This window comes from Sinocyclocheilus grahami, unplaced genomic scaffold (assembly GCF_001515645.1).
Source record: "Sinocyclocheilus grahami isolate Dianchi unplaced genomic scaffold, SAMN03320097.WGS_v1.1 scaffold234.1, whole genome shotgun sequence".
NCBI classification, from domain to species: domain Eukaryota; kingdom Metazoa; phylum Chordata; class Actinopteri; order Cypriniformes; family Cyprinidae; genus Sinocyclocheilus; species Sinocyclocheilus grahami.
In genome coordinates, this window is record NW_015505413.1 from 1490481 (window position 1) to 1503024 (window position 12544).

The window sequence follows — 12544 nt, forward strand, 5'->3', positions numbered from 1 at the left end:
GTTTGGCAATGGAAAACATCAGATGTGATGTTGATGAAAATCTTTGGCCTGACCAACCAGAGCGACAGGATGTCCACCAAGAATAATTTTTTAAGTATTCAAAAGAAGTATTTTTGTGGTAACATAACAAATATGAAATGTACAGTAATTGTACAAGCAAGATTTCACTTATATGTAATGCATTCGTACAAAAATAAATGTACTGCATAAATACAAATGTTCATATACTATTTATTTATTTATTTTATTTTTTCTATGTACTATTGACTCTTCTCAACAAATATCAGATTTTTTTTATAAAACCTTTATTTCCATGGTTGACTGTCATGGTGAAAAAACAACTAAACATCTTGAGCAGTGTGGCTCACACGATGACAAAAATACTTTATATTTTGGTGGCCTTGGCCAAATTACTGACACGACAACTAGGTTTTGAAGCATGAATGAAATGCTTTGGGTGAGTAACTACATTTTGCAGACATGCAATAAAGTTCTGAAGTTCCAGCACACAGTTGTGACATTTGCACTCGCAGTTTAGAGAATGTTAAGATTGTTTCGAAAAATGTGCCAAAGCAATTGAGAAAAACTGTAAACCTACTGAGAAATGTGTCCTGAAATATTTTATAGAATTCTATAATATTCCCTTTTAAGATGTTTTTTTTTTATTTTTAGATCAGTTCCCAATTTTAATACAAATTCCAACAGGAATTCTGTGCACATGCCTTTTTGCATTTTCGTAGTGTTTTTTGACTTGGGATGTCATGCTGGGTTTATTATTTCATGTGGTGTTTCAGCTCGATCTCTTCTTTGACCAAAAAGTGCATCCATGCAAACAAATATCCAAAGAATGAATCACCAGGAATGACACAAAACATTCGGAGCAATCACAAACTTAATTTCACCAGTGTGTGTGTGTGTGTGTGTGTGTGTGTGTGTGTGTGTGTGTGTGTGAAGTGCGCCTGCAGACCAATGACGAACACATCCATCCCAGTGGGACTTTCTTCGTGACGTATTAACGCAAATCAAATCTGATCGTCTTCCTGTCTGACGGAAAGTATTCAGACATATAAAACGAGGCGAGGGGTGAGACTATTCAAAGAGACAGAAGACCGCGCAAAGGAACTTAAAAAGAAAACACCTGGTCACTTTGGGAGGTTTGACTGGAGGTATTTCAGGACCCCGATCAGCGCGCGCATCACATCTCTATAGCACATGTAAGTTCCTTTGATTTGATTTACTCAGTTGAACATTTACCACAGTCACCTTTTTACTTTACATGCATGTTGCATTCATTTAGACTAGTTTTATTTTACATTCGCAACATATAGTCTTGCACATCATTTAGCCTACATTAATTGATGTTCGCAATGAAACAATATTTATTATAGTATTTTTATACGTATGTTTTTACAATAAAACACCATTTTGCATGAACGATCATTCTAATTTTAAATTGTTTTAATCAAAGCTAAAACTTTAATAAAATAGAAATATCTTCCATAGCCTAAAGAATCAATTTATACACACAGCGAAAGCAGATTGCATATTTTAACTTAATTTTGCATGCATTCAAGTGTCTTTGATATTGTATTAAAGTTTTAAAATGCAATTGCATTTGGTGTTTTATTCAGTGTGAAATAACACCGTGTATTCATGTTTGCACAGGTGTAAAGCAATGCTCGTGAGGAACGGCTCTCAGCTTTTGCTCTTCATAACTCTCTCCAGTGTTTTATATGTCCGGACCTTAAGTTTACCCTTCGCCTCCATGAGGTAAGAACTCTATCTTCTTAAACTAGGCTACGTGAATACAACTTCATTCCTAACTCTTTTGTGATGTTTTAAATCATTTGCTATATTGGAATATGCGCGCGCGTTGTTCGCTCCATTAGAGCGGTGCGCGCTAGAGATGGGCGGATCGATCCGATATATCGATACTGATGCGATACTGATACTCAAACGATAAATATCGATACTAAGGTGTGTTTTATTTACCAGTGATTTTGTTTATTTAACAAAAAAATAATGCATTGAATTGGACGAATAACCTATGTTAGTAAATAATTGTGTAGGATAGAACTATATTCCTGCTCTTCTGAACACACGCAAATGTTGCAAGACAAAACCAATCCATCATAGTTCACTCACTTCTGGCAGTGCATTCAAACAGGGCTGTTTCCCAAAAGTATCATAAGAAAGTATTAACGCTTTTGGGAACGGCAGCCCTGAACAACTTAATACAAATTCCAACAGGAATTCTGTGCACATGCCTTTTTGCATTTTCGTAGTGTTTTTTGACTTGGGATGTCATGCTGGGTTTATTATTTCATGTGGTGTTTCAGCTCGATCTCTTCTTTGACCAAAAAGTGCATCCATGCAAACAAATATCCAAAGAATGAATCACCAGGAATGACACAAAACATTCGGAGCAATCACAAACTTAATTTCACCAGTGTGTGTGTGTGTGTGTGTGTGTGTGTGTGTGTGTGTGTGTGTGTGAAGTGCGCCTGCAGACCAATGACGAACACATCCATCCCAGTGGGACTTTCTTCGTGACGTATTAACGCAAATCAAATCTGATCGTCTTCCTGTCTGACGGAAAGTATTCAGACATATAAAACGAGGCGAGGGGTGAGACTATTCAAAGAGACACAAGACCGCGCAAAGGAACTTAAAAAAGCACCTGGTCACTTTGGGAGGTTTGACTGGAGGTATTTCAGGACCCCGATCAGCGCGCGCATCACATCTCTATAGCACATGTAAGTTCCTTTGATTTGATTTACTCAGTTGAACATTTACCACAGTCACCTTTTTACTTTACATGCATGTTGCATTCATTTAGACTAGTTTTATTTTACATTCGCAACATATAGTCTTGCACATCATTTAGCCTACATTAATTGATGTTCGCAATGAAACAATATTTATTATAGTATTTTTATACGTATGTTTTTACAATAAAACACCATTTTGCATGAACGATCATTCTAATTTTAAATTGTTTTAATCAAAGCTAAAACTTTAATAAAATAGAAATATCTTCCATAGCCTAAAGAATCAATTTATACACACAGCGAAAGCAGATTGCATATTTTAACTTAATTTTGCATGCATTCAAGTGTCTTTGATATTGTATTAAAGTTTTAAAATGCAATTGCATTTGGTGTTTTATTCAGTGTGAAATAACACCGTGTATTCATGTTTGCACAGGTGTAAAGCAATGCTCGTGAGGAACGGCTCTCAGCTTTTGCTCTTCATAACTCTCTCCAGTGTTTTATATGTCCGGACCTTAAGTTTACCCTTCGCCTCCATGAGGTAAGAATTCAGCTCTATTAAAGCACATGAATAAAACTTCATTCCTAACTATTTTATGATGTTTTCAAGCATTTTCTCTATCGGAATATGCGCGCGCGTTGTAATACGCAGTGTAGAATTAGCCCAAGTGTTTTAACGACCTCCAAATGCTTAATCGTTGGTTTGCATTGTGTGTGAAAGAGAGTATAGACATTGCAACAAAAGCTTTAACGCATTTATATAATTAAACCAAGCAGCTTTACAAGAAATCAAATGAATTATATGAGCAACTGAAGTATACTGTGTCATTCACACTGGATTAGAGTAGGCTAAATCGGAGTGACTGATTTGGAGTAAAGTTACTTATTGCAGTTGCTTCTGTGTCTGTGTGCAGAGAGACGAGACACGCAGACGGGCTCTTCACAAGCGGATACAGTAAACTTCTAGGACAGTTATCTGCCAGACGGTACCTGGAGTCATTGATCGGAAAGCGGGTCAGGTACATGGATCTTTTTTAATGCAGATGCATTCTGGCAGGGATCCATAGCCCTGCTGAAACCAGCTTAAGGTTTGCTGTTCTTCACTGATCACCCAGGCGGTGTTCAGCTGGTCTCCCAAAACCCTTCTAAAACCATTAAACCAGACCTGAACAGTGAAAACCAACTTGAAGGCGAGCTGAAACCAGAAAACTACCTCAGACTAGTTTAAGATCAGAGATTCTATGGAGACTGATCAATTGAATTTGGTGTAATTGGATTTATGTTTTGGTAATCGTTCGATATAATCACAGATTTTAGATGCAAAGAAAGTGGCATCATACTGCGCCTGTAATACTGGATTGCAGTATATAAAGTAAATCTGCAAGTCCAGAATTCTGAACATATTTCTACAATGGTTTATATATTTATCCATACACAAATTCTCAAAATGGACATAGAACTATATAATCGTATAATCCCATAATGAATTGTCTGCTAAATGAATAGAAGTAAATGTGAAATGTATTGGTGATATCAAATATCAGAATGAAATGACCGTTTGAATTATCGTTGAATATCGTGCCTTCTTTGCATTGTGCATCCTTTGCATCTAAAATCTGTAATTATATTGAAAGATGACCAAAACATAAATCCAATTACACCAAGTTAAATTCATCTGTTTCCCAAGTAGATAACCATTACAAGCTCTGATTAAAAGTGTCTGCTAAATGCATGAATGTAAAACATAATGCATGTCTGATTTATTTCTTTATGCAATTCTAGTGATGATTTGATGGAAGACCAGGCGCCGATGAAGCGTCATTCAGACGCAATATTCACAGACAACTATAGCCGCTTTCGCAAACAGATGGCGGTGAAGAAATATCTCAACTCCGTTCTCACAGGCAAGAGAAGGTATAAAGCGCCAGCACATTGGTTCTTTCCAAGGTTTTGTGGAAATGCTCAGAAACAAAGATGTTAAACATATCTACTGATCTCTTCAGTCAAGAAGACCCACCCAGCATGCAGGAGGAATCGACTGGAGGGGAGACCACGTATCGGGAGAGCTACGATGACGTCACCGTAGACCGACTTCTGAATCATATACCATTGGTACGTTAGATGGAGACATGCATAAGGTTTTGTGCTAATAAAAGTGCTTGCAACCTGGTAAATCAAGCTCATTTAAATGCTGATCTTTTATCTTTTCTAGGCTCTCTGAGGTCGGTTTGAAGGCAAGAAAACTGCTCTCCAAGACCATCATAGGTTTTCCATTTACACAGTCTAGTATAGGATATCAGCGTACTACTAAAACAACGTGTTGAAAAAGAAAAATGACGTAAATGTTTGCACTGTACATAGAAAATAAACTTGGATGAGAGATGTCAGCTTGAAGATGTACATAGTGTGCTTTGGCCTTGGAAACCGGTTTGCTTTGACATGTTTCCTGTAAATTGTAGATCAATAAATGCATTGAAACAAGCCCCGGTCTGGTACAATAAGAGAAGCGCATATTCGGACCTGAAGACTGCTGATTGGATCTCGAGTGATGATGTAACACTATTTCCGTGCATTTTGTAAATGGATTATTTTGTCAAAAATATTTATGTTGCTTCTGTCTGAATTCTGATTCTAAAGGGATCATTTGGGCTCGGGAGGCATTGGAAATCTTTATTTTTTTGCCATTCAAAGTAAAATAAAAAGTTGAAGTGCCATGAAAGTCTTGACTGCGCTGGATTTCAGTGTCGCAAAACTGTAGTTTCTGCCTGTCTTCTTAGGGACCTGAAGACTGCTGATTGGATCTCGGGTGATGATGTAACACTATTTCCGTGCATTTTGTAAATGGATTATTTTGTAAAAAATATTTATGTTGCTTCTGTCTGAATTCTGATTCTAAAGGGATCATTTGGGCTCGGGAGGCATTGGAAATCTTTATTTTTTTGCCATTCAAAGTAAAATAAAAAGTTGAAGAGCCATGAAAGTCTTGACTGCGCTGGATTTCAGTGTCGCAAAACTGTAGTTTCTGCCTGTCTTCTTTGGTTCCACAGTGACGGCTGTTCAGAATAATAGGCCATTATTTTGAGTAATGTTCAAACTTTCTCAATTATATTTCTTTGACTTATGACTGCCGTTTGTTTTCATCCATGAAAATGCACATAAATTGGACTGCACAGGTGCAGAGAAAGACATGCACAAATGCGACATTAAAGATTGCATAGCACTCATTTTTTTAGAAAAATATGATAAATATATTGTCCAGGCAGTTGGCGTAATGATGTACGAGTGTCACGGTATGATGCAGTTATGATGCAATATGAAGGCAGACGTATACAGAAGGGTCTGGCCGCTCTCCTTGTCCGTACGTTAAAATGATTCCACCAAATCAAACAACATTGAAAACACGTCACTCATTCCTGCAATTCCAGTTGAAGGTCTCATTTCGCCTTATTTTGAGAACTTCTGAAGGAAACGGTCATTAGTATTAGCCGGCCTGTGACTAAGAGTGTCTACAACGCGTTGAAGGCAGCTCTGGAAATTTGAATCATAAATGTCAAGTGGATATGGAATGCCAGAGAAGGCGTTATATAAGACAACATGCACTAAGATGGGACTCTGGTTGCCAAAATTAGGCTTGTCTGTCAAATGACATTTATTTTGAGTCATCCTTTGGCCTGGAAAAATAGTTTGTTTTGTACCAATTAAACTATAACTGATATAAATATCTTAAAGAGACTTCTGAGCGGTCAAGGCTCAAAAATAAGGATGGTCCATGCCAGTCTGCTGATCAGTCAGCAATGTTGTGTTGTCACTAAATATTATGTTTGTTTATCATATGCATGATAAACTGCAAGCTATTTATAGCTTTTATATGGTTGCATTATAATGTAAAAATATATGTTTTCTAGTTATTATTGAAAATACAAACCTTTTTACAATATATATATATATATTTTTTTTTTAATTATTTTTTTTTTTATCATAAAAAGCTGAGGGGTTGTTAAAAATATTTTAATAAAAACATTTAAAAAACAATTTAATATTTTTAGGTACATTATTTTTGTAAAGATGTTAAGCACAATTTTAAATAAAAAAAATCTTTAAAATATATATACAATTTAAAATATATATTTATTTTTAAAATTATTAGAAACATCTAATAAATGGTTGGTTGTAAAACAACTTTTAAAAAACAACTACATTTTAAAATGACGTAGGTAAATAATTTTTGGTTGTAAAGCGTACTTTTAAAAGAAAAATATTAAAACAAATAAAGATCATTTGTTTATTTTTGTAAGAAATATTTTTTGTAAATGATTCATTATAAATATCTAATAAATGATTGCTTGTAAGAAAACAATTTTAATTAAACAAAAACAAATAAATACATATTTTTTAATTATTAAGTTATTTTTTGATAATGATATAAATCATAATTTTAAATGAAAAACATAAAAATTAAAAAATATAAAAATCGGTTTTTTCTTTTATTTATTTATTTATTTATTCATTCATTGTATTTAGAACAGTGAAAGTGTTTACAAGGCAAGTAAAAATCTGAACTACTGACTTACCAATATTGGGGGGTTTTTTGGAGATGAATGGAGTTAGGTCAAATCGTTGACTCCTAATAGGATGTTTGAAGCTTAAGAACATAGGTTATGGTCAGTGACTGCCTGTTCTTTTGATTGGTTTGGCTGCTTGTTCGTGTTGAAGTGCTCTACTTGGCTGAGGTAACTGAAGAGGCTGTTACGTGTTTTTCTGTGGCTGTGCTTCTTTTAATGCATGTGTCGTTTTAGCTTGTCGTTTGTAATCGTTGTGGCAGCTGCACATCCCATCTGCCTGGAAATGATAGAAATCAAGCTGAATGGAACAATAACAAACAATCAGAGAAAATATGCACTGAATATTTTTTGTGTGCTCTTAATTTGTCACGTTGGATTTATATCATTACAGCACTAAGTAGGAGGAGATGCAAAAGCTGAGATGACTAATCAAAAATCCCTCATGCACCAAAACTTGTATTTGCATAATGTGCCATGTATTGCCTATATATAGTGCTAACAATGAGTCTTCATTTATCCATGTTCATAATTACATTATTTTAAGAAACATGACTTTTCTAAATCTTACATAAGAAACAATCGTCAGAAAAATCTTTTTTATTTATTTATTTATTTAGACAAAATGCATAAAATGTGTTTTATGTCTTGTATAACATGCGATGCAACAGGCATTTACAGCTCATATAGTGCAGAATATGGATCTCCTATTCAAGGTGGAAAAAACATTTATTCAGAGGCCCAAATTGAGCAAAAATATGCAATCTGATGCAGATGCTGATTTTATATGGCCAAAAATGAAGGTGAAATTCTGAAATGACTGTATAATAATATGTCTTAATAAAACTATATTTAAATGCTTAGTTTTATGAACGAAGCTCTGTAGCTTCAAAACAAATAACGCAATGCCCCCGGGTACGTTTTTGCCATGAGACCAGGTTGGATTGAGAGATGAACACATAAACATTTCTCAAAAGCCTGATCATATTTAGATTTTCTAAAAAAAATAAAAAAATTTAAACAAGTATGGATAATTAAATAAACCTAAGTTTCTTCAGTCCAGTAAATGTTCATCTTGAAATATTTCTAACAATATAAAAATTCACTTTATAAAAATCAATAAAGATTTCACAGCAAAAAGACATGTGAACCACATGGCGGTGGACTTTTGGACAATTATACTAAAGGTCTTATAAAAAAAAGTCTGAACTATCAATCAGACAACAGAAGGCATGTAGAAGATTGTGTGCAACAGGTCTTCAGCAAAGTTTTGATCGTGTTGGTAATTTAGAGGCCTTAGAAATTCATGCATCAAATATGATACAGTAGGCTTTACGGGGTTAACACTGCTAAATACGATGATCAGACTTATTGACAAATATTCATTTTTTTTTCTTTTCATCTTTTCTCGATCTGATTCCATAGATCAGCAGGTATGATATAAAGATTCAGTCTCTGGTGACCAGGCTTAATCTTCGGCTATTGAATTGTTGTGGTGCAAATCAGATGCTATGTGATTTGTCCGGGGGCCGTGTGGAGAGGAGCAGCTCATTAGCTCTCATTACTGGATGGCTAAATGGGCCTGCTGACCACAGCAGGTAAAAATAGATGGATAGATTCTACACTGACCAGCTCCGCTCTGATAATGGCTGCATTACCACTTAAAGTGATTCAACATAGAAATGGCTGGCCAGGAACCACTTGCTTTGAGCATTAGTGAGCGTGTGTGTTTGTGCATTGCACTCTTTCCACATGCCCCCTCGGTCCCGTACACATTTGTAGTCAGTTTTGGTGCTCTGAGAATTCAAAGAATAGCATGGTAGTATACTACAGTATCATTTCCAATAAATATAGAGATATAAATATATAGGTGACATTTTGTTGAGACCATATGTGTGACCCTGGAGCACAAAACCAGTCATAAGTAGCACGGTTATATATTTGTAGCAATAGCCAACAATACATTGTATGGGTCAAAATTATATTTTTTTCTTTTATGCCAAAAAATCATTAGGACATTAAGTAAAGATCATGTTCCATGAAGATATTTTGTAAATGTCCTACAGTGAATATATCAAAACGTAATTTTTGATTAGTAATATGCATTGCTAAGAACTTCATGTGGACAACTTTAAAGACGATTTTCTCAATATTTAGATTTTTTTGCACCCTCAGATTCCAGATTTTCAAATAGTTGTATCTCGGCCAAATATTGGTATATCCTAACAAACCATACATCAATGGAAAGCTTATTTATTGTATAATGTATAAATCTCAATTTAAAAAAATTGACTCTTATGACTGGTTTTGTGGTCCAGGGTCACATACAGTATATATGTTCATACTCCATGGTTCAATCAAGTCTCTTCTGCTCACCAAGCCTGCATTTATTTGATCAAAAATACAGACAAATCATTGAAAATTGTAAAATATTATTAAAATTTAAAATTTCTGGTTTCTATTTGAATATATTTTAAAATGTAATTTATTGCTGTGATGCAAAGCTGAATTTTCAGCAGCAGTACTCCAGTCTTCAGTGTCACTCTGATATGCTGATTTGCTGCTCAAGAAACATTTTTACCAATACTTTTGAAAACAGTTGTGCCGCTTCTTTGTTTTTATGTGGAAACTATGAACTTTTTTTCCCCGGGATACTTTGATGAACAGAAATTCCAAATAAAATAATAAAATCAAAATCTTACTGACCCCAAACTTTTGAAGGCTAGCATACTAAGCTCATTTTCAAGGTTCAAATAGAGCACGGTTTGTGTTTCTCCTCCATTTTTATAAGAACAAAGCACTGCATCCTTAGAAAAACAGAGAGGTTTAATCGTTTTAGTTATCGTGCACAAAAACAAATCTTCACAGAATTATCCAGCCACGCAAGACCGCCAATATATTAATCCCTACATTCTGCAAATCATGTTATGCTTAATACACACATGCTATGGGGGAGGAAAAGGACTATAGCGATGAAATTTACGCTAGTGGATCACAAGAATGAAGGACAATCAGCATTTGATATGGAAATGACTCATCTGTCCTGAACGCTTGGCGGTGCTGGTTGAAGACCATGGCAGTGACAGGAGTCGACCTTTAGACCCCTGATGTACGGTCACATGACTGATGCCAGTCATTCATAATAAACATCACACGTGGCCCTTGTTTCAGAGGGAATAGCTCGAATGGGACACATGTCTGTCTGATGAAGAAAACTGAAGGGAAGAAGAGATCTTAAAGACATACACTGTAAAAAGTGGCCACCTGTAAGTGGGTACCCGATATAAGCCATGAAAATGTATTTTGTTGGTATAAATTAATGTATTTAGGTTGATTGTGATGTTATTATACTGTATGTTTTACTTAAAAACATAAAATTTAGACGTTATCGTTATGTGCACACACTGAAAAAAAAAATTGGTGTGGAAACTATTCTTGCTTATTCACAAATTGCCAGTAAATTTTACAATTCATCATGCCAAGTAACACTTTTAATTAAACATGAGATTTTAAAATAGAAAGACTAATAATATATATAAAAATTATATATATATATATATATATATTACAATGCAGGCATTTTTGTGCACTTTTGTACTTTGCTGTCACTTTATGAACATCTGGATCATGGATCAACGGATCTTGGACTTTGAACTTGTTTGGTGTGCAGATTCACTGTTGTTTTCTACCTTTTTTAGGTTACTATTTTTTCACTGAGAAAAGGGGTGTTATAAGGTGATACACTACAAGACAGCAATGTTTAACCCTCTGGGGTCTGAGGGTGTTTTGGGGCCCTGGAGAAGTTTTTACATGCCCTGACATTTGTGCTTTTTTCAGTTGCTTATAAACATTTTAATGGCTAAAGTTTAATAACACTGTAATCAGCACAAACTGGGCTACAATAATATGTGAGCAGCATGTATGTATGTGATTGAGTATATGAGTAATATGTGAGTTTTTTCTTTAAAATGATGTGAAAATCATCTTACTCATTCACAGAAAACAATATATTGATTTAAATTTTCTAAGACACTTTTTGTGTTGAAAAGGTATATGAGAGGGGGCATGAACGCTCATGAATAATGCTGTGATTCACACCTGAGAAGACAAAGGCCCGCATAATGAGCTGCATAATGAGCCTTTCAGTCAGGTGTGTGACTGAGAGGGAATTGCTACAAGAAAGAATGTTTTTTGTTTGTAGTTTATTTAGAATATATATAACTATCACATAAAATAACTTGAGATTCACTTGCGAGTGCAGTTAAACAGTTTATTAGGAACAACAACAACAAAACAAAAAAAACTCAAGAGTCAAGATGTCATGGGTGCAATATCCAAAACAACGGCAGGAAACTTGAACAACATTTTGACTTCATGGGAGTGTGTGCATCACATGGTCTTAGCTGTGGTCCAGGTTCCTGTGTGAGCAGGAATCTCAGAGCCTGTGGAACATGTCAACATCAGTCTCTGTTTTCCATGACCGAGTGGGCTGTTTGTGTATTTGGTGTAATGAAATGTGTTTATGCGGTTTAAGGTTAAAAAAACACATTATTTTCCACATACTGTACATTATTGTTTCTCCTCTATGCCCCGCCTTTCTGAAATGCGTCAATTTTTACAAAGCTCATCGGTCTGAAAAACGAGCTGTGCTGTGATTGGCCAGCTATCCAGTGCGTTGTGATTGGCTGAATACCTCAAGCGTGTGACGGAAATGTTACACCTCTACCATACTGTGATGCCTTGTCCCGGCCGGAGCGACGAGACAAAAACATTAAAACACATTATAAACGAGGCATTTGTTGCATCCAGTGGGGACATAATTATGGATTATAATGACTTATACTTAAGACAAAGTCTTTTTACACGTTGCATCGCGCCACGGAAACATAAAACCATGTCTGCATTTGTGATCAGAGAAATGACAAGCAACAAGCCCTACTCTACATTGCCCAAAAAACTCTCTTTAAATATATAAAATATAAAAACTCTTTAAATATAAAAAACGTACTTACAGTCTGTGAGTCAGAACAGCCGGCATTGTAGTCTACTCTCCCAGGATCAGGAAACAGTCCTCCATAAAATGTGCTGCACACATCTGAATATTTGGGTTGAAGTGTTCTGGAACAGTGTTGTAAATACAACTTAACCACTGATTTCTAGTCGTGTCCATTTTTGGAAGGCCAAACAAAGTAGTTTCGCTTTCACAACGAAACA

The 12544-nt window shown here is 35.3% G+C and overlaps 1 protein-coding gene across 2 annotated transcripts; it reads left to right on the plus strand.

Annotated features, from left to right (window-relative positions):
- Positions 1–1069: 1069 nt before the first annotated feature.
- On the plus strand, positions 1070–5384 carry LOC107597641 (VIP peptides-like). 2 transcript variants are annotated; one of them, XM_016288797.1, is made up of 6 exons: positions 1070–1214; positions 1666–1770; positions 3686–3790; positions 4554–4685; positions 4775–4883; positions 4984–5384. In XM_016288797.1, coding segments are annotated over exons 1-6 (462 nt in total). In that variant the 5' UTR covers positions 1070–1212; the 3' UTR covers positions 4993–5384. The 2 variants fall into 2 exon arrangements, with proteins under 2 accessions (XP_016144283.1, XP_016144282.1); XM_016288796.1 differs by lacking the exons at positions 1070–1214; positions 1666–1770 and adding exons at positions 2622–2756; positions 3208–3312.
- Positions 5385–12544: the final 7160 nt, after the last annotated feature.